At 38.7% G+C, this 18,741-nt stretch overlaps 1 protein-coding gene across 1 annotated transcript in view; it reads left to right on the top strand.

Annotated features, from left to right (window-relative positions):
* Positions 1-17,280, top strand: part of vps8 (VPS8 subunit of CORVET complex) — a 38,188-nt gene extending 20,908 nt beyond the window's left edge. The window contains exons 22-45 of the mRNA XM_083897642.1: positions 563-652; positions 887-938; positions 1,047-1,089; positions 1,466-1,538; positions 1,797-1,916; positions 2,470-2,541; positions 2,761-2,880; positions 3,196-3,252; positions 3,340-3,422; positions 4,420-4,504; positions 4,626-4,724; positions 5,463-5,552; positions 7,307-7,353; positions 8,053-8,197; positions 8,844-8,933; positions 9,457-9,639; positions 10,267-10,348; positions 11,117-11,199; positions 11,492-11,572; positions 12,366-12,535; positions 14,248-14,428; positions 15,709-15,762; positions 16,230-16,310; positions 17,119-17,280. Of these exons, the coding sequence (XP_083753768.1) occupies positions 563-652; positions 887-938; positions 1,047-1,089; positions 1,466-1,538; positions 1,797-1,916; positions 2,470-2,541; positions 2,761-2,880; positions 3,196-3,252; positions 3,340-3,422; positions 4,420-4,504; positions 4,626-4,724; positions 5,463-5,552; positions 7,307-7,353; positions 8,053-8,197; positions 8,844-8,933; positions 9,457-9,639; positions 10,267-10,348; positions 11,117-11,199; positions 11,492-11,572; positions 12,366-12,535; positions 14,248-14,428; positions 15,709-15,762; positions 16,230-16,310; positions 17,119-17,244 (2,307 nt within the window). The 3' untranslated portion in view covers positions 17,245-17,280. The remainder of the gene's footprint in view (positions 1-562; positions 653-886; positions 939-1,046; positions 1,090-1,465; positions 1,539-1,796; positions 1,917-2,469; positions 2,542-2,760; positions 2,881-3,195; positions 3,253-3,339; positions 3,423-4,419; positions 4,505-4,625; positions 4,725-5,462; positions 5,553-7,306; positions 7,354-8,052; positions 8,198-8,843; positions 8,934-9,456; positions 9,640-10,266; positions 10,349-11,116; positions 11,200-11,491; positions 11,573-12,365; positions 12,536-14,247; positions 14,429-15,708; positions 15,763-16,229; positions 16,311-17,118) is intronic.
* Positions 17,281-18,741: the final 1,461 nt, after the last annotated feature.

The following is an 18,741-nucleotide window of genomic DNA, read 5'->3' as shown; positions in this document are numbered from 1 at the left end:
GAAAGTGAGCCTTAACCTATGCTACTACTACTTCTACTACTACTACTTCATCCTGGCTTAGTCAGCAGGGAGCCGTATAATACTTTCTCAATATAATACATGTCAAATTACTGTTATACAAGACTTCCACTTAATTTTACACTGGCGTGTAAGCGCTAGAGTAATTTACATAACTAAGATTACTATTATTTCATTTTCTCTCAAATCTCATCTCTCTCAAAATGTCCTTTCAGCTCTGTGTAAACTGTGTAAAACAGCTTTGGCTAAGATTAGGGTCACATATCAACTTGTTATGGTTAAGTGTTTGTTTGGGCTGTCCAAATGAATGGAAATCAATGCAGTGTTCCAATTAGAATGCCTACACAAAATTCAGTATGTAATTCAGCACGGACCTTTGAAACTGTTGGACGTAGGCCTGAAGATATGATGGCAGCAGATTCAAGATGGACTTACTGTATAAAGTAAAATACAGTATGTAAGTGTTTGGATCTGTGAGCCGACAAGTCAGACCATCTAACACTAGCATATACAACAAGCAGTGAGTCTCTCTCTGTTTTTAAAGGTTGTCCGTGTCTGTTGGGAGAACCAGCTCTATGATGCAATGATGTACGTTTTCACCAGTGGCATGAATGACTACGTCACACCTATGGAGGTAAGTTCTTGTTTGAATGGTTGTAAGCTTGTCTTGTCTAAAACCTACAGTATATACATGTACATACTACTGCTTGTCTTGACCAGGACACTCTTGCAAAAGAGGTTTTTAATCTCAGTGAAAACATTGATTGATAAGTCACTGTGCATTTAATTACATGACAATAGGCACAGGGTTATAAAAGGCAACTGCAACTTTTGTTTTTCATACATACCCGTTTGTGTTTATGTTCAGAAACTGTTTGCAGTGATTGGACCACCGCTCGGGGAGGGGAGGAGCCTAACAGGTAAGACTGTTCAACCTTAACACAGCTATTGTAACATAGCTCTTGCTAAAGTGTCCAAGTTGGACGAACATGCGACTCTTACACTGAACATCTTTCCTCTGTGGACAGATGAGGAAGTGGTGATGGGAAACAAACTTCTGGTTTACATAAGGTAAATTCACACACACTTGCCATCAAGTATATTTCATTACTTAAGGCTTAAGTGAGGCTTAAGTGGAATCAGTGATTTCCATCCAAAATGTTCAATAATTTAAAATGTAGTTTTGTCAGAGTATTTTTCTGCTCACTTTTGAATACAACAATCTTAATTTGTCTTTGTCCATTTCTACCACTCTCCTTACTCTTCTCATAATCAGTTTATATATAAAAAAAAAATCATTCTGAATGTTTTGGCCTTTGTCTGCTTGGTAAAAAGCTTAATTTTTTAAATTTGATTAATTGAATTTTATTGTATATTTATATTTTTTATATTTTATTTTATTTTTGTGTGTGTGTGTGTGTGTGTGTGTGCGTGTGCGTGTACATAGCTGTTGCCTTGCAGGAAGGGCATATCCACTGGGTGACATTCCTGAAGACCTTGTGGGTCAAGTCAAGAACCAGGTGTGTAGGAAATGTATATGTTAGTTAGTCAGTTAGTTTACCAAGATTATCAGTAGGTGGATCATGTCAAGTCTAGATCACCACAGAAGGATATGAAGACAGCTATTATTGTCATAATATTTGCATCTTAGACTAATATTGTGTGACATTATGTAAAACAAATTTGAAACATTGAACAAATGAATAAAACAGGTTGATGGGAATCGACCTCGTATTTCAGTATTCCTCACTGAAGGTGTTCTCGTATGTGTGCGTCAGGTGTTTGAGTTCCTGATCCGTCTCCACTCAGCTGACTCGTCAGAGGAGGAGGAGGTTTTCCCATTTATCCGTACGCTCCTTCACTTTGACACCCGTGAGTTCCTCAATGTCCTCGCTATGGTGAGTCACGCCTGTAATTGTGGATGTGTTAATAATAATTAATTGTGTTCTACTGGCGAGCTGTCCAGGGTGTACCCCGCCTATCGCCCTCTGTCAGCTGAGATAGGCACAGCACCCCCCGCGACCCTCAGTAGATAATGGATGGAATTGTGTTCTACAATAAAACCATGAATCTGAATCTGTGACTACACATGCTACAGTAGGCTACCAGGAGTCTGAATCTTTGTACTGTCCTAACCAAACATGGGAGCCTTGGATGTGATTCCACAGCTGCCTGCCACTTCATTAAATGGACAGTTTACATTGTTTGCAGCTTAAGTGTTGAGACACATTTCCAATTAATTATATATACAGTACAATTGTAAAGCACACAGTATAGTACACTGGCATGTTTTTTACGTCTCATGACAAAAGTAATAATACCTTTTAATTCATGTGGAGGATAAAGCGGTAGAAAATGGATAGATGATCATTCTCACAGTGTATTTTTATTCTCTTTCGTGAATAACGGTAATTTCTGCTTTTCTGTCATTTGTCAACCTCTTCATTGTAGACATTTGAGGACTTTAAGAATGACAAGCAGGCCCTTGAGTACCAGCAGAGAATTGTGGACATCTTACTTCAGGTAAAATCACAAAAATAGATCTCTTAGTTAGATCTCTTGCTTTACTCTTAACTGGTATTCATCACAAAGTATTAAGTATTTATTTTGAAGTTTCACAAATTTCCAAGTCCAGTCATGCAGTGAGACAGCAGCTTGTGTCATCCTGGTAGTGACCTTTGTTATTTTCCTGTGTGTCTTCTCCTCTGCTTGGATCACTGACATGACCTCCTGGTCACCTAGGTGATGGTCGACAACCCAGATTTTACTCCCTCCCAGGTGGGCGGGCTATTTACTTTTTTGGCTCGACAACTGGCCAAGCCAGACAACACGCTATTTGTGAACAGGAAGCTCTTCGATCAGGTAAATTTCACGCCACATTTTTCATTAAATCTGATGACATGGGGGTCATTTAAACGACGGCTTGCTGTTGGTACAGGCAGTACAGAGTCATTTTTGGTCACACAGGAAGAAACGAAGAGTCATTTTATGAGAATTGCAAACTATCTTTTTTTAACATGCACATTTTAATTTCAAATATGTATCCTATCTGGAATGCTAAAATAGAATTCAAAGTGATTTGATTGTGTTTCAGAGACATTTTAAGAATTACTCAGTCATTATATCAGCATCACTGATTAGAACAAGCTCCTCGTCTTCTCTACCTCTCTCCTCCAGGTTGTGGAGTTCCTCTGTTGCCCTGATGACGATTCCCGGCACACAGAGAGGCAGCAGGTTGTTAAATTGTACATTCACTGGATTGGGAAAGTTCCACTCTTTTGGACCCTACTGTATGTTCAAATGTTAATGTAAATGTGGTAGGTGCTGCTGGAGCTGCTGCATGTTGGTGGCGTGGTCCAGTTTGATGAAGAAAGGCTGTTGGCTTTGGCAGAGAAGGCCAAGTTGTGAGTAGATAATCAAAATGCTTTTACACTGAAGGGCTGTGCTGTCCATATAATACCTACATTAATTCCTGCCTCCTTTGGTAAGTTTTCTATCACTTGGGTAAACATTGAAGTCCCAAAAAAACACACTTTTTAACTCATGTACGGAGGCAGCAGTGGATCAACCACTCCTGTATGAATCACTGATTTCTCTATGGTGCAGGAGAGAGGGAGCAGTTTACAAAGCAACACAAACATCCGACTCCAGTGGGAAAAGGGTGGTATAACAGCAAGATAAAGCAGCAAACATAATCTTTAAATATTGTTGACTTAAGATGGGCTGCTAAAGCTATGCTATATCAAGAAATGATGGGTGATATGCTTTTATAAATGCTGTCATATATGAATATAAAACTATCAGATACTGAGAAAGATTTTAAGACACTCATTATTATTTTATAATAATTCAAAAATAACAAAATGGTGTAATAGGGACAGTGTTCCATAGGTATAAAGCTGTAGCTTTTAAAAGCTGTAGTTTGTAACTTTTAAACATAAACACATGTAAATTCAAAGGATCTTTTCAAACCCTGAAGTCTCAAAATAACACATATGAACCTACAGATGGAGACACCAGTGGATTTTCTCCATGGACTTTGGTTGAGCAGTTTAGAAAGTGACTCAGACTTCACTTTCCTGTTGGAAATATGAAAATGTCCCTCATTCAGCCACTCTTCAGCAATCTAAGATAAGATAGTCCTTCATTAGTCCCACAATGGGGACATTTACAGTGTCACAGCAGTGAATACAATAAAGGTAAAGATAATAAATAACCTGCATATTCACGTCCATCATTGGACAATACAGAAAGACTATTGTGCGTGCGTGTGTGAGAGAAAACTAGGTCATACATCACAGCGTCTTTTGGTAATTACTTAGAAAAAAACATGGGGTGATCGAAATTGTACAGTTGAGCTTTAACATAGGCTCATTTCCTTTTGTGCTTCTCCTGCTGCAGCTACCAGATCTGTGAATATCTGTATGAGAAGAGACATCTCTATGACAGGATCATTGACTGCTACCTGAGAGACTCCCTCAGAAAGGTAATGCTTTTATGAAACCCACATATATTGGCTCCAAATGTGTGCACTTGTAAATGTGATGATTGGTTTGAATGTATTCAAATTAAGCATTTAACGTATGTATGGTTTTGGTGGTGGTTAGGGTGAGATCTTCAGCTACATCCATAATCTGCTGTCCATGCCCGGCTACAGTCCTGAGGAGAAGCAAGCAGTCGAGGACAAAGTTCTGCGGCACATTCAGGTCCGTACGTACACACACAGACATAAGCCAGGTCTCCAGCAAGTGCTAGAACCATGATACGACTAAATACAGGAGAATATAATAAGCTCATAACATAACATACTGCTTGAACACTTCGTTAAGAAGCTGAAATAATCAGAAATCTTGAAAAAAAACTTCAAACTGATTACTCCATTATCAAAATAGTTGACAATTAGTTTAGTAATCAATTAATCAAGTAATTCTTTCAACTATACTTAAGTTATTGCATCGTCAATCTTAGTCCATTAATCCATTAATCTGTTTGTTGCCTCCACTGAGTCTCTCCTCCATTTCATAGACCCGGGTGAACGCCCTCTAAAATAATCCTAGCTAAAAGCCTGGTGGTGTCCAAATGTAGGAGATATACAAAGCCATAGCTCTTTCATAAATTCTGTTCATATAATGTCATGACTGACATTCAATATTAAAAAATTTTTTTTTTAAGTTTCTCTTCAAATGTAATTTTATTTTTTTCTTAAATTCTTTCAATGTGTTTTTGTCTGATGCATTTTATTTCTGTAAATCACATTGGCTGACTTGTGTGTATGATCTTTTTAGTTACACATTTTTTCAAGCACAGCAAATCCTCACATGCTTGCCTTGCTGTTAAGTGAACAAACTCATTAATTAGCCTTTTCAGTAATCATCTGTTGTATATTTTAATGATGACATTAGTCTATATGTGATAATGTTTGCTTTCCAACATGATGCTCCCAGGAGCTGGTGACCCTTGACCCCAGCAAATCAGCTGATATAGTGTTGTTTCACCTCACTGGGGAGGTGCAGCAGATCATCTCTCAGCTTGAGGTAAGTTTATGATCAAATACAAAGATCTTTTTCTTATGTGGTGACATTATGAACACAGATGACTTTGCAACTGTTGTACTGAAATACTCAACAACCAAGTAATCAGCACATCAAGTTTATTCATTTTAGCCTAATGGTGACTTAGCAGAAATAGTATTTTTTTGATTTGATTTATTGAACGTATAATAAAATATACTGTATATAAACACAATTATAGCACTGCATCACAAAATATTAAGATGTCAAGGATGAACACACAAAGGTCATGTAGTAACATATTTCCAGCGTGCTCCTGTACAGGAAGATGAGATGGCGACACATGATACACCTCCTCCAATCTTTAAGTTTGTGCATAAACTCAGTTAACTTCATTCTTCAGAATAAGAGAATCAGAAAAACAAAAACTTAAGCTCCAGGACTAAACACTGAACCATTGTTTGTCCTTCAGTGCTTTCTATCAATAACCTCACTTCCACTTCTGGTCTTATTTGTGTATTTCTGAAGGATGTCGAGTCATAATTAATATTTTTCAAGTTGTCTAAAAACCACCTATTGTTTCCAGCATTCATAATATGAAAATTGTGAAAAAAGTAAAGTAAAAAAAAAAGAGTACATCTATGTTATTGATGTGTACGGTGACTCTCTTTTCAGTTCCTTTGTACTGAAACACGAGCCTCACACTCACTATGAATGTTTTCAGGAGTTACAGGTTTATTCACAAATGTACATACCCTGGCAGAACGTGTGGAATTTTAAGTTTACATAACCTAACTCTTAATAATGTGCATTGGCTCCTTTAAAGGTCCCATGGCATGAAAATGTCACTTTTCGAAGATGGGTGACCTTGACCTACATTTCAAGGTCACAGCTGCACTTGAAACTTGAAAAATAGCCAAAAACCGGCACTTTTCAACCTTGTCAACCCGATAACTTGACAAATATTTATTGTATTGCTGCCAAACTGGCACTGTGGATGCATCTTACAAGTATCTTCAACAAGTTTGAAGATCGGTGACCTGAACCTACTTTCCAAGGTCACAGCTGCACACCACATGTCCAAAGTGGCCTTCATTGCCTATGCAAATTTTGCTTTAAAATTTGCATAAAAATGTGGGCGCATGGACTCAGCGCGGAGCATTTGTAGTCGTCGACTATCACCCCTCTAGTTTTTTATTCTTTTGAATGTGTTATATATATATATCTTTTTGTTGTGTTTTTTTATTTCTTTACCTTTGTTATTTTTCTGTGTGATTTTTATTTCCATAAAGCACGTGAATGACATAGAATGACTTCTGTGGCATAATGTATATGTATCAAATGGATCAAATTAGCTTGCTGGTTAGTGAACCTAGCTGTAAGGCTCACAATAAACACTGAACAACCTGATTTGTGAAGTTCTGTGGAAACCTGCTTTATTTCCTAAATCTGGGAATATGTCACATTCTCAAGACACCACACATGCACGCTTTAATTGGTTCTTTTTTCCAGCAGTCATGTTGTCATGCTATGGCAGGTAAAGCATATGTTTTACTGATCACATTAAACCATCTCTGTCAGGACCATGTGACTGAGAATCAGCATGCATCAACCATCAATCATTTAATGAGTTACACAGTGTTTTTCTCACTGTGACCTGTCAAAATGGCTGTTGTGCAAAGGGCAATAAAGTAAAGTCTAATGTCTCTCTCTCTCTCTCTCTCGCTCTCTCGCTCTCTCTCTCTCTCTCGCTCTCTCGCTCTATCTCTCTCCCGTAGGATGATGAGCTCATTTTCAAATTCCTCAGCTGCCTCTTGGAGCCCAGGTACAGTGTGCATTTTGTCTAATGCCAAGGCCACACTGGAATGAATGCGCAGCATCACAGAATGTCTTGCTTTTTATTCAGGCACATACTGTATATTTTCAGATTAGAGCAGTCACAGTGTTTTGATAACTCTAACCCTAGCACTGGTCACTGGTTCCTGTGTGGAGTTGGCATGTTCTTCCCATCTGTGCATGTTTCCTCCCACAGTCCAAATCCTGCAGAGGTTTAACTCTAAATTAACTGTAGGTATGAAAGTGAGAGTTGTCCATAACATGTGTGTTTGCCTTGTGATTGACTGGTGACCTGTCCATGGTGTACTACACATTTTGCCCTATGTCAGCCCATACCAGCTCATGGTGTGGAGAATAAAAAACTGAATGAGTGATCTTTGACTTCAGATTTGATTCCCATTCTCTTGAATGTGTAACCATTTCAGAGTTAAAGTTTTTCAGTTTCCTCAATCCATTTATTTATTTCAACAAGGCTTTTATTTTGAAACAAGTTGAAGAGTCCTGACATTAATTGACTGTAGACATATTTAAAAGCACATTAAATCAAACCAAGGCAAACAAAATGTAAAACAGCAGTGGAAATCCCTCACTGTGTTAAAAAATGAGGTGTGTGACACTAATGTGACACTATTCACTTTGAATGTACAGCCTTTCCTTTTCCTCACCTCCTGTCTGATCTGTCTCTCAGGGAGGGTCATCACTCACAGACTGACCTGCCTCAGGAACGCGACCTCCATGAGCTCCAGCTGGACCTACTTTGCCGCTTTGCACCCGAGCAACTCTTGAGCTTCCTCCAGACGTCCCAGCACTACAGACTGGAGGAGGCTATACAAGTACAGTCTGCTACTCTTTGTTTCAAATATCTCTATTCTATATGAGCAAGAATACAAAGTTGGAGAATCCAAATCGTCATCATTATATAAATAAAAATGCACATTTGAGTAGGGGCCTTACTTATGCTGACAACAGGAACTCGATCAGGTATAGCCACTAACTGACCTGATGATACTTGCTTATGCAATAATGCTCACAGAAGTTCAGAGGTCACAGAGTTGAATACATTAGAAGGACTAAAAAATGTTTTTTCATTTGGGTGATTCCGTGTTCTGATTATAGTGTGTGATTGGAATTTTCTAAATGGAATATGCACAAATATAACCTGAGGGAGGCTTTGACCCCAGGTTGGGAACCATGGTTATAGAGGATGATGAAAGGAAAATGACCCATTCTCCAATAATAATGTTCCCTACTCAATGTGTCTTTTTTTGATTGATTCTGGAAACACATGACACATTTGTATGCATTCACACCTGAACTTAAAGCCAAACACTTGTGATTGATCATCCAGGAGGCATTGCATCTTTATTAATGTGCATTATCCCTGTTAACCAAACCAACAAAATGATATGAAAAAGGTCCTAACAGGTGAATAATAATGTGCTGCTCTGACTTTCCTTGCTTGTGTCCGTCGGTCTATAGGTAACACAGAAACACCACCACAATGAGGCCACAGCTTACCTGCTGGAGAAGAAGGGAGATGTTCATGGAGCCTTCACTGTCTTGTTAGAGGTACAGAAACTACACACACAATCAATCAATTTGGAACAACCTGCCTGAGGAGATAAGGCTCGAAGAATCATTTACTTATTCTAAACCACTTCTTAAAACCATTTTAGATTTAAATTGGCATTTTTTTTTTAACCTTTTCTGAACCTGTTGTTATTATCATTATTTTACTTAACTATCTGACCCTTTGGTTTTATTTATTTGAATCCTTTATTGCCATTAATTAAGGATTCTGTGTCTTGTTATTATCGTTGTTTCTTGTCTTGCTTGTTTGGCTTTCATTATCCTGTACTGTGAAAGTACATTGTGAACTTTTTTTAAAAGGTGCTAAAAATATAAAGTTATTATTGTTATATTGTGTTCACCTAATTGTTAATTCCAATGATGTCACATACTGACAATGGACTAGGAGCTTGCTTCATTTTCAGGGCCAGTAAGTCAAACTGTCCCTACATAGAGTATAGATAGATGAACAGCAGCTGTGCGTTCATTGCTTTCTAATGTAGCTGTTTTGCTTTTTCTGCAGACGCTGAAGGACAGACTGTGTTTCCTCACTGCAGAGCAGGACACTAATGGAGGAGGAGGAGGAGACAGGAGGCAGGATGATGATGGTGGTGATTCCACACTGACCAGAGTAAAGGAGTCACTGAATGACATCATCTCCCTGTGTCAGCGAAGCTCCCACAGCTTATATGAGCAACAACGAGAGGTAGTGTCTGTCCGAATATGTTCATGTCTTTATGGTTTTGGGTCCAATTTGTTTTTTGGCGGATTTTTGACTTTCAAAGCACCGTGGATAGTCTACCTACTCTTACACTCACACATCACTTCTTTATTTGGTAGTGATGCACCATTTTGTCTGGCTGAGTAAAAGTGCCATTGCTTATTGAGTACTTGATAATACCTTTACAGCAACTTGACTTGTGTTGAAGAAGCTACTTTTCTCCTCCTCCTCTCGACAGTCTAGCAGAGCACAGTGTACAGTCTGCTCTACTTTTGTCCTCAGTGCATATGTTAAAGTATTCCAAACTGCTGACCTTGCAAACAATTTGCTTATTGCCGTTGACACTTGAGCTCAGCTCGAACGTGAGCGCAGCTCACTTGAAGATACATAAAAGTATTATCAGGTGCTGCAGTATTGGAGTAGTTTTATGAATACAAATACACAATGGCAGCATCAGACCTGATACTGTATTGGTATTGGTGCAACCCCAGAATATACAGGTCTGTGTGAACTACAGGAAAGAACATTGGAGCTAAGCTGGATCATCTGTTCGACGTTTACAACCAACGTCGTTTGCCGTCTGCCAACTCTTTGTGTTTTTTTGTGTCTCAGGTTCTGTGGTTCCCTCTTCTGGAGGCCATGATGGATTCTCAGAAACAAATAAAAGGGTCCAATGCCAAACAAACCTCTGAAGGTGAAAACACGCAGACACACACACACACACACTTGCAACAATAACATTTGCATTAAAAATATAAAAAAACACTGTTTAATTGAATTGTTGAATTTGATGCTTGGTGTTCTTCCCCAAATGGCAAATAAACTAACTGCGACTCTGACACACATACACAATTTTCCATTCCATTTACTACACATAAATTCTGCCAGCGTTGTTGCCACAGTGTTGTTTGTGTGATGATCACATGTATCTTTTATCTGTTTTGTGCTGCTTCTTTAATTACAACATAATGATTTAAAAAAGATTTGTTCTTAAGGGTTCTGTACAAGCAATTTAGCTTAACTCTCTCCACTTTGATTAGAATTCTCAATGGGCTAAAAACTAAATTAGAAGCTTTTCTGTCATAGGAGTCACGTTAAATTAGTCTGCTATTATTGAAATTGTTTTTTCCCCCAGTAATGGATTACATATTTCATTACTTTGAACAAGTTATCATGTGAGTATTTTTTTAAGGGTGTGTAAAGCAGATGCGGAGTTTCTCCTTTTCATACTCTTCCAGATGCTATAGTTATAGTTAATAGTGGCTAAGAACAAGTAAGACATATAAGACACTAAAATAAAAATAATTGGTGAATGTACATACAAATGAAATACATAACTGTATATTGTATGCTATTTGGTACTATTTTTGGATTCATTTTGTGGGAACTTTGTATTGTTTATACACTGATGTGGATTGAGCTATTGATATCAATATGAATGTTGATGTTGTTTTTGTCACAGTGCTGAAGGAGCTGACCATGAAGGTTCTCAACTGTATGAGCAGCTTCATTCCTCTGCCTGCCATCATCCAACGAATACTACATGTATGCATGTTTGCTAGTATTATTACTTCTTGCTGGCAAAAACACTGTGTGTTTCTATTGTTTTTGTTAAGATTTACAGTATGTGTACATTTTTTTATATAACATGCATAAAATGAAGTTATAATTAGTTTTAGCGATAATTTCAGATTTCACAGATTTCAAATTATTTTAGGTGTTACAGATATGGATGTAAATAAGACTTGATTTTCGGGTTAGAATGAGGTTAAGGTTAGGGCAGGGGTCAAGGAAATGCATCGTCTATGAGTGTCCTCACAATCTTTTTGTCTGTCAGGACCCAGTTTATGGGAAAGGAAAACTGGCAGAAATCCAAGGCCTTATTCTGGGAATGCTGGACACTTTTAACTATGAACAGGTAAATGACAGTGTTTGTGTGTGTGTGTGTATGCATCTTGTCATTTAACTTCATAATCTTAATACAGGGTTATGCCAAGTTTATGTTCTACATCAGTGTTTTAAAAACTAACTATATGGTGACCCACTTTTTAAAGATGGCAAACTATCCTCCACCAAATTACAATAGAAATCCTGACGAGAGCAATTTAGCGACTTGTTCACAGCCGTATCTGCAACACGTTGGACATTTTAAGCATGTTATTTACAGGGTTCCAAAGCTTGGACGTCACAAACTTATGCCGCATGATAACACGTGCCACGATATGCCATGTTAAACTGCAAATGCCAGGTAAGTGCGTTTGAATGACAGCGATGGACTTATCTGATACTGATATCAGTCTGATGCTAACCCAATGCTTTCTTTAATGTCTGATGCTAACCCAAAATAAATGGGTTAAATTGAACAAAATGACAAATCTGCTGTTCTTTAAAGACAAAAATCAAAGAAGTTTTGGAAGATGTCAAACAGCCCAGACAGCAGAAAAAAAGTTTGTTTTTGTGATTTGGGTCATGATAGTTTGCCATCATTTAAAAGTGGGTGCCCATGTATGAAACATCTAAACTATAAAACGCGGACCTATACAAGAAGAAATTGTTAGGTTTAGATTAAGATGATGTAAAAGCAGCAGAGAACAGGGCAATTTTTTTATTTCTTATGAAGCCTGGTTACAACAAGGCTTTAAAAGGACAATCTGTCAATATATAGTTTAGAAGTTAATTGTCTTTTGATAACACTGTCTTTTCCGTTTTAGACTTTACTCGAAACAACCACCAGTCTGTTGAACCATGACCTCCACTGGTCCCTTGCTCACCTACGTGCTGCTGTCACGAGGGGACTCCACCCTCGCCAAGATCACTGTAACATCTGCCTGCAGCAGTACAAGAGGAGGCAGGACTCGGCTGAGGAGATCATTGTGTTCAGGTAACACACACACACACACATGCTGGTTTTGCATCATTTGTGTGGACACTTATAGACATAATGCATTCCCTAGCCCCTAGCTATTCCCTAGCTAACTTTATCACATCTCAATGCCTAAACCTAACCCTTAAGCCCGCGTAAGCGAGCCTTACTGATCAGGCACCACAACGGAGAACTATGAGGGCTCAAGGGGTCTCCGTGGTTACGCAGTTGTATAAGTATAATGTGGTCTTTAGCCTAAACATAATTCTAACCCTAAAAACAGGTCCTATTCCTCAAAAAGCTTATTTAAGACACACAAGCACACACTATGCTCTAACATTGCAGAGGATTTGCAGATCCTTGGGTTTGGTAGACATTTGGAGCCTCATGAACGCCTCTGGTAGGGATTACAGAGCGAGAGGAGGAAGTCTTTACAGATGGCGTTTGAACTGGTCACTTCTACAGGACCCAGTAAATGTGGAGTGGCTGAGGCAAGAACTAAAGAACTATCTGGAGATCAATTGGCAATCTGTGTCATCTGTTGGTGTGGCGTGGGAGGCCCTAAAGGCCGCGATAAGAGGTTGTATTAACCAACTCGTCATATCATAAGAGAATTAGAACACAGGAGTTGCTAGACTTGGAAAATATTATTAAACAAGCTGAAACAGAGGTGAAGCAAAGAATGACGCAAGTGGGTATGAGAAAACTGACAAAGTTAAAATATTGTTATAATAATATAATAACCCAAAAGGTTGAATTTAATTTATTTAGGGCTATACAAACATATTTTGAGCCCGGGGATAAAGCAGGAAAGTTACTTGCCATATATATAGAACTAGGAGTGGCACAGGAAACAGGGAAACCGTGCACCAAGAATGGATGATGGTACTGAAATGATAATGAAAGAAACAAACAATAGAGAAGGGGTAGCTGAGGCATGTGTTTCCGGTGGATTTGGTAACTTTTGTGGCTAGAACAGGAGTAGAGGGCCAATTTCTAAACTGTGGGGTTCACATAGATGGAAATTGTACTGCCAAGATTATGCCAAGTGCACCAAACGGGAACCAAAGGTTCCTTTTTCTGATTGATCCTTTGGGCCCACTGCAGGAGTTGCTGTGGGTGCGGCCAAGGTTTTTCGGATCATGGCGATGATCTGGCTTTTAAAGATTTCTATATCAAGTTATATAGTTCAATATCTCCGCTAATGAGGAAGACATTCATAAGTTTATGGAACTATTAGGGCTTCCTAAATTGACAGACGAGCAGAGGGATCTTCTAGATGCAGATATTACTGTTGAGGAGATTAAGGGGTTATCAAGGCTCTGCCTTCAAATTAAGCACTTTTTTTTTTGATTGATTGATTTTGTGTGAGATTGCAGGGATACAAATGCCCTTTAACCCTAGATTATTTGTTTTGGGTGATGATTCAGTGCTGTCAGGACATGGTAAACATGTTAAAAGATGTCCAAACATGCATAATGACTGGCAGACAGATACTTGTCAGGGGTTGGAATGACGCAGGGGGGTACCCACTCTTTGGAGGGTGGGCTGTGGAGGTGACACGAGTTGCTGCCTTCAAAAAGTATGTGGTTACTGTGTGTGATGTATGTGTTAATCATAAAAAGAAATAAAGCCAACCTTTAAAGTAACTCAGTCTGTACAATAACATGCTCTTCTAACAACTGGACTTAACAGTATTTACAAATGCAATTGTGTGTGTGTGTTGTCAGCTGTGGTCACCTGTACCACGTTCAGTGCCTGCAGCAGAAGGACTGTGGGTGGAGTCTTTCCTCAGAGCGACAGCAGCAGCAGCAGCAGAGATGGAGCTGCTACAAGTGTTCATCCAGCCACGGAGGAAAAACAGTGTCCTCCACTGAAACCAAGCGAGGGCGCAGCACTTCTTTGGCACAGGTGTGTGTGTGTGTGTGTTTCTCACCAGTTTAGGATCTTTTCCTGGTGTAAATATTGACCTTATATATGTGCATATGGACCAGTAGACCTCATGGAGACCAAAACCTGGTCGTAATGAGGCAGAACCTAATTTCTGAGGAGCTGGTTGAGTTTAAGGCAAGGCAAGATTATTTGTATAGCACATTTCAACAACAAGGTAATTCAAAATGCTTTACATAAAACATTAAAAAGCATAGAAAAGAGACATTTATAAAATCAGATACAACATCAAAATAAAAACAAGCAGGTAAAGTTTGTAAGGCTAACAGTTGAATTCTGGTTAAGGTTAGGTGAGGTTAGGGATAAGGCTTGGTAGGAAGTCAATGCAAGCCAGTTGGGACACTGTACTGACCATAATCAGTTAATGCCTAAACCTGACAATTCAATTAAAGAATTGTTTTTTGTGTTTCCCAATTAAGATGAGATCATTAAGAATACGGCTTTCAAATGATAAATAACCTAGTTTGGGTTTGGGATTGATTAATAATCTAGTGTTAAAATTTTTCGGTCTGAGCGTCTAGGGAATATGGGAATATGTTAGCATGAGCGGTTGGATTCGACTCATTTAAACTAACGTAATCTTCTTCATGCAACCAAAGCTCCAGGTGGATTATCAAAATAAAGGTAACACATGGAACACAGCATAAATGGTGTCTTCTCTCACATTAAAAAAATATTGCATTTTAAAGTAAATATCACCTTTAAAATATGCAGTAGGAGTTTAAATATCCATGGGGGTCAAGTAAAATTACAGAGGTTTTAGTAATTTTATTGACATGTCACTATTGACATAGTGACATGTCAATAGTCATGTGACTATTGACATGTCACTATGTCAATAGTCACAATCATTTTTTTTTCTGGACACCACCATGACAGCCAATGATTGAATGACAACACGCGGCTATACATGTCGTCACTGGTCACATTGGGCAAAGGGCCAGAGAAAATGACAACAGTTTCCATCTTATCTCTAACTTTAGCTCAAAAATGAGGTTCGGCCTCCACCAAACCAGGTTTTGGTCTCGATGAGGACTACTGGTCCCAACAAAGTCAAGAGTTTATGCCAGAAAACGACCAGGCAACAAATGCATTTTCTTTTTCATTTTGCTTTTCAGCAAACATGTTTTAATATGACAAGATGGAGGATGTGGCATCCATTAGTGTTTTCCAAATGCATAATTCTGCAGAAACTGAGTGACCTGACGCTGCCCTTCTGTCCTCTTGTCTGTGTGTTTCAGAATCGCGTCACGTCCATGCATCATGATGCAGGAGCAGAGGCTCACAGGAAGAAGGTAAACGTTGATCTCATCATCTCATTCTTTTTACTTTAAGTCATTTTTGGAAATATTTATTGGTAAATAATTATAATGAATTTAAATTATCCTTGATGATTTATTTCCAAAAATGTTTCCACCTAATTTAAGTGCATTAGAGCTTAGATCGGGCCCAAAAAATCAAGTCCAACCCGACCCAAGTCCGTGCACGTTATGTCCGAGCCCGACCCGACACATTGAAGAAACCATGATCTTTTTCTCTGTGCCTTTTTAAAGTCAAAACCAAACCACAGGAAATGGTTTTTATCACCTTAATTTCTTAATATGTTGTGCATGTGTAGACATAATAATGTAGTTTTGTATCAGATATAATCACATTGCCTAAGAAGGTCTGGATGCAGTTTGGTTGTGTGAGAATGTATTTTTTCCCCCTGATTTAATTTTTATACTTTGTATTTCTTGTGGTTCTTTTTGCTGTGCCGCAGTTTTTTGTTGAAGCGTCACTGGACCCTCAGCAGGAACAGTCCTGGGATCAGCTGCGCTCTTTATACCGAGGACCGTCCAGGGTATGAACACTGTGTCTCATTATAGCAAAGACCTTTGAACAGTGCCTATGTTTTTTAAATCGTTACTGTGATCACAACTGCACTTTATGTTTATCTAGTTGCAATTTTATATTTCAATGTTTTGTTTTGTAAATGTTGCATTTCCTGCTTCTTATTTAACTTTTTGATGTGTGCTGCTGCCTTTCTTGGCCAGGTCACCCTTGTGAAAGAGATCTTGATCTCAATGGGTCTTTTATCTGGTTAAATAAAGGTTAAATAAAAAAAATTAAATAAAAAAACTCTACCAAGGCTTAAGCTAAAGGCAAAACCTGAGTATTACATATCAGCACCTGGAACTTTTACATATTGATCCACTGGATCCAGAAGAACTTTCTGGATCTGTATAGAAATTTACCTGCTTATAACTATTACCATCTTACATGACATGACACAATTCATCCTGATCTGTTGCTGAGATATACACATCTGAACTTGTTCAATGTTCTAGATCAGATCTGAGTGCCTGATCCTACATACATGTTTTGACAGACATTTTTTGGTGACGTCATCAGTTGCTAGATTCTTACCTAACCCTAAACGGGAACATACTTGGGTGATCACGTACCCATCGATTCAAAAACTGTAAAATGTTTATCCTGTCCTTTAAGTTCTACTTTTTTTTTGTAAATTATAATGTAGAGAATGTCACTCTTTTAAAACCCACTGGAGAATGTTTGACATTTCATCAAATTCATGCAACATTGTTGAATAAGGTTTGTAAAATGAAATAACAGAAATAACTTTATCTAACAATTTCTTTTCTCTCCAGTTGTCCATCCTTTCAGAACTCATCCACTGCCATAGCAATGAGAGGACGGGGCTTCTAATTGCAGCCCGACCAGGAACAGAGAGTTTGCAGCTGAAGCTCTCTCCTCCTCCTCTGCTGGACGAGTAGCACCAATATGCTTTTCCTGCCTTTCTTCTCATTTCCCCGTGGATTGTCAATGTCTTTTTTGTTGTGAGATAAATTTGATTGAGATTGTGTAACTGTATCATGTAAATCTATCAAGATGTTTATGTCTGAACAAATATAAAATTTAATGTAATATTTAATGTAATATTTCATCTACAGCATTTTAAGTACAATACAGCAATCCAACAATACAAAGATGTGCACACGTCACAAGCACACACTCACACACACACACACACAGATAGAGAACATCACTACACGTACAGCTCCGTTTTGCCAAACGCTATCTGGGCTTCATCGAGAACTGATGCCGGTGCTAGCCTATCAGTGTTATAGCTTACCTTTCGGGGTGTTTACACTCCAGCTCAGCTCATCTGATGCATCTGTTATTCCCTTAATTACAGCACTAAAGCGTCTTCTACACAAAGATTGAGACCACGGAGTGAAAACAATGAAAAGTGCGCTCTGCTCTTAAGAGTCTGTCACGTTTTACTAAGATCTACTCAGATCCCCTGCACTTCATCACGACTGTACTCCATCCTCGTCATAAAGATCATTATTAAGATATGGGGATAAAACTGCACATAGAGAATGATCCAGTCTGTTAGATACGGAGAGACCGATTGGAGACGGAGAGACACATGATGCAGGCGAGCAAGAAAAGTACAGCACAGGAGCAGTGTGCAGAAAAAAAACTGCTCCATAAGTTTTTTATTTATGTTGATTTATTTTACTTTTAAATGTGACCATTGCATGGCTTGTTTTAAGATTCACTGGCCAATTAGTTAATTTAACTTAAAGGGACACTTTGTAGTATTTATGGGTTTATATAACCCAAAATCCACTTTTTATACATATTATGTGCTCCTGCATTGTCTAGTCGCTGTATAATAGTTTTTGTTTCATTTTCGTAGTGTTTCAAAAAGTCATGTAAAATAACATGGTCGTGGGCCGTGGTTGCATAGCCACTGTTAGCAGAGAGACGCCATGTTTCTACAGGAGCCTGTAAGGACAAACGCGAGAGAACAAATCAAGCGTCTCTTTACTTGTAGCTGAAGTCCCGCCTCCTCTCTCTCCGCTTCGTCTGCTATGGCCGCGGTAGCTCCGCCCTCTCCCTCGCCTCACGAACCTCATCTGCTGACACGGAGAAAGACAACGAGGACGACATTTGACCTGCTGAGGATACTGTAGCGCTCAGGGAAGGGAGGGGGTGAGCAGAGGAGCAGTTCTTTGTTGTAAATTTCAGCCTCTCCTCTAGATGGCACTATAAACGACTTACTTCACCTTTAAAGGTACATTGTGTAGTATTTATGGGTTTATATGACCCAAAGTCCACTTTTTTATACATATGATGTGCTCCTGCATTGTCTAGTCGCTGTATAATAGTTTTTGTTTAATTTTCTTAGTGTTTCAAAAAGTCATGTAAAATAACACCGTAGCGCTCAGGGAAGGGAGGGGGTGAGCAGAGGAGCAGTTCTT

The sequence above is a fragment of the Microchirus variegatus genome, assembly GCF_963457635.1.
Source record: "Microchirus variegatus genome assembly, chromosome: 11".
NCBI classification, from domain to species: Eukaryota; Metazoa; Chordata; class Actinopteri; order Pleuronectiformes; family Soleidae; genus Microchirus; species Microchirus variegatus.
This window is presented reverse-complemented; position numbering and strand designations above follow the sequence as displayed.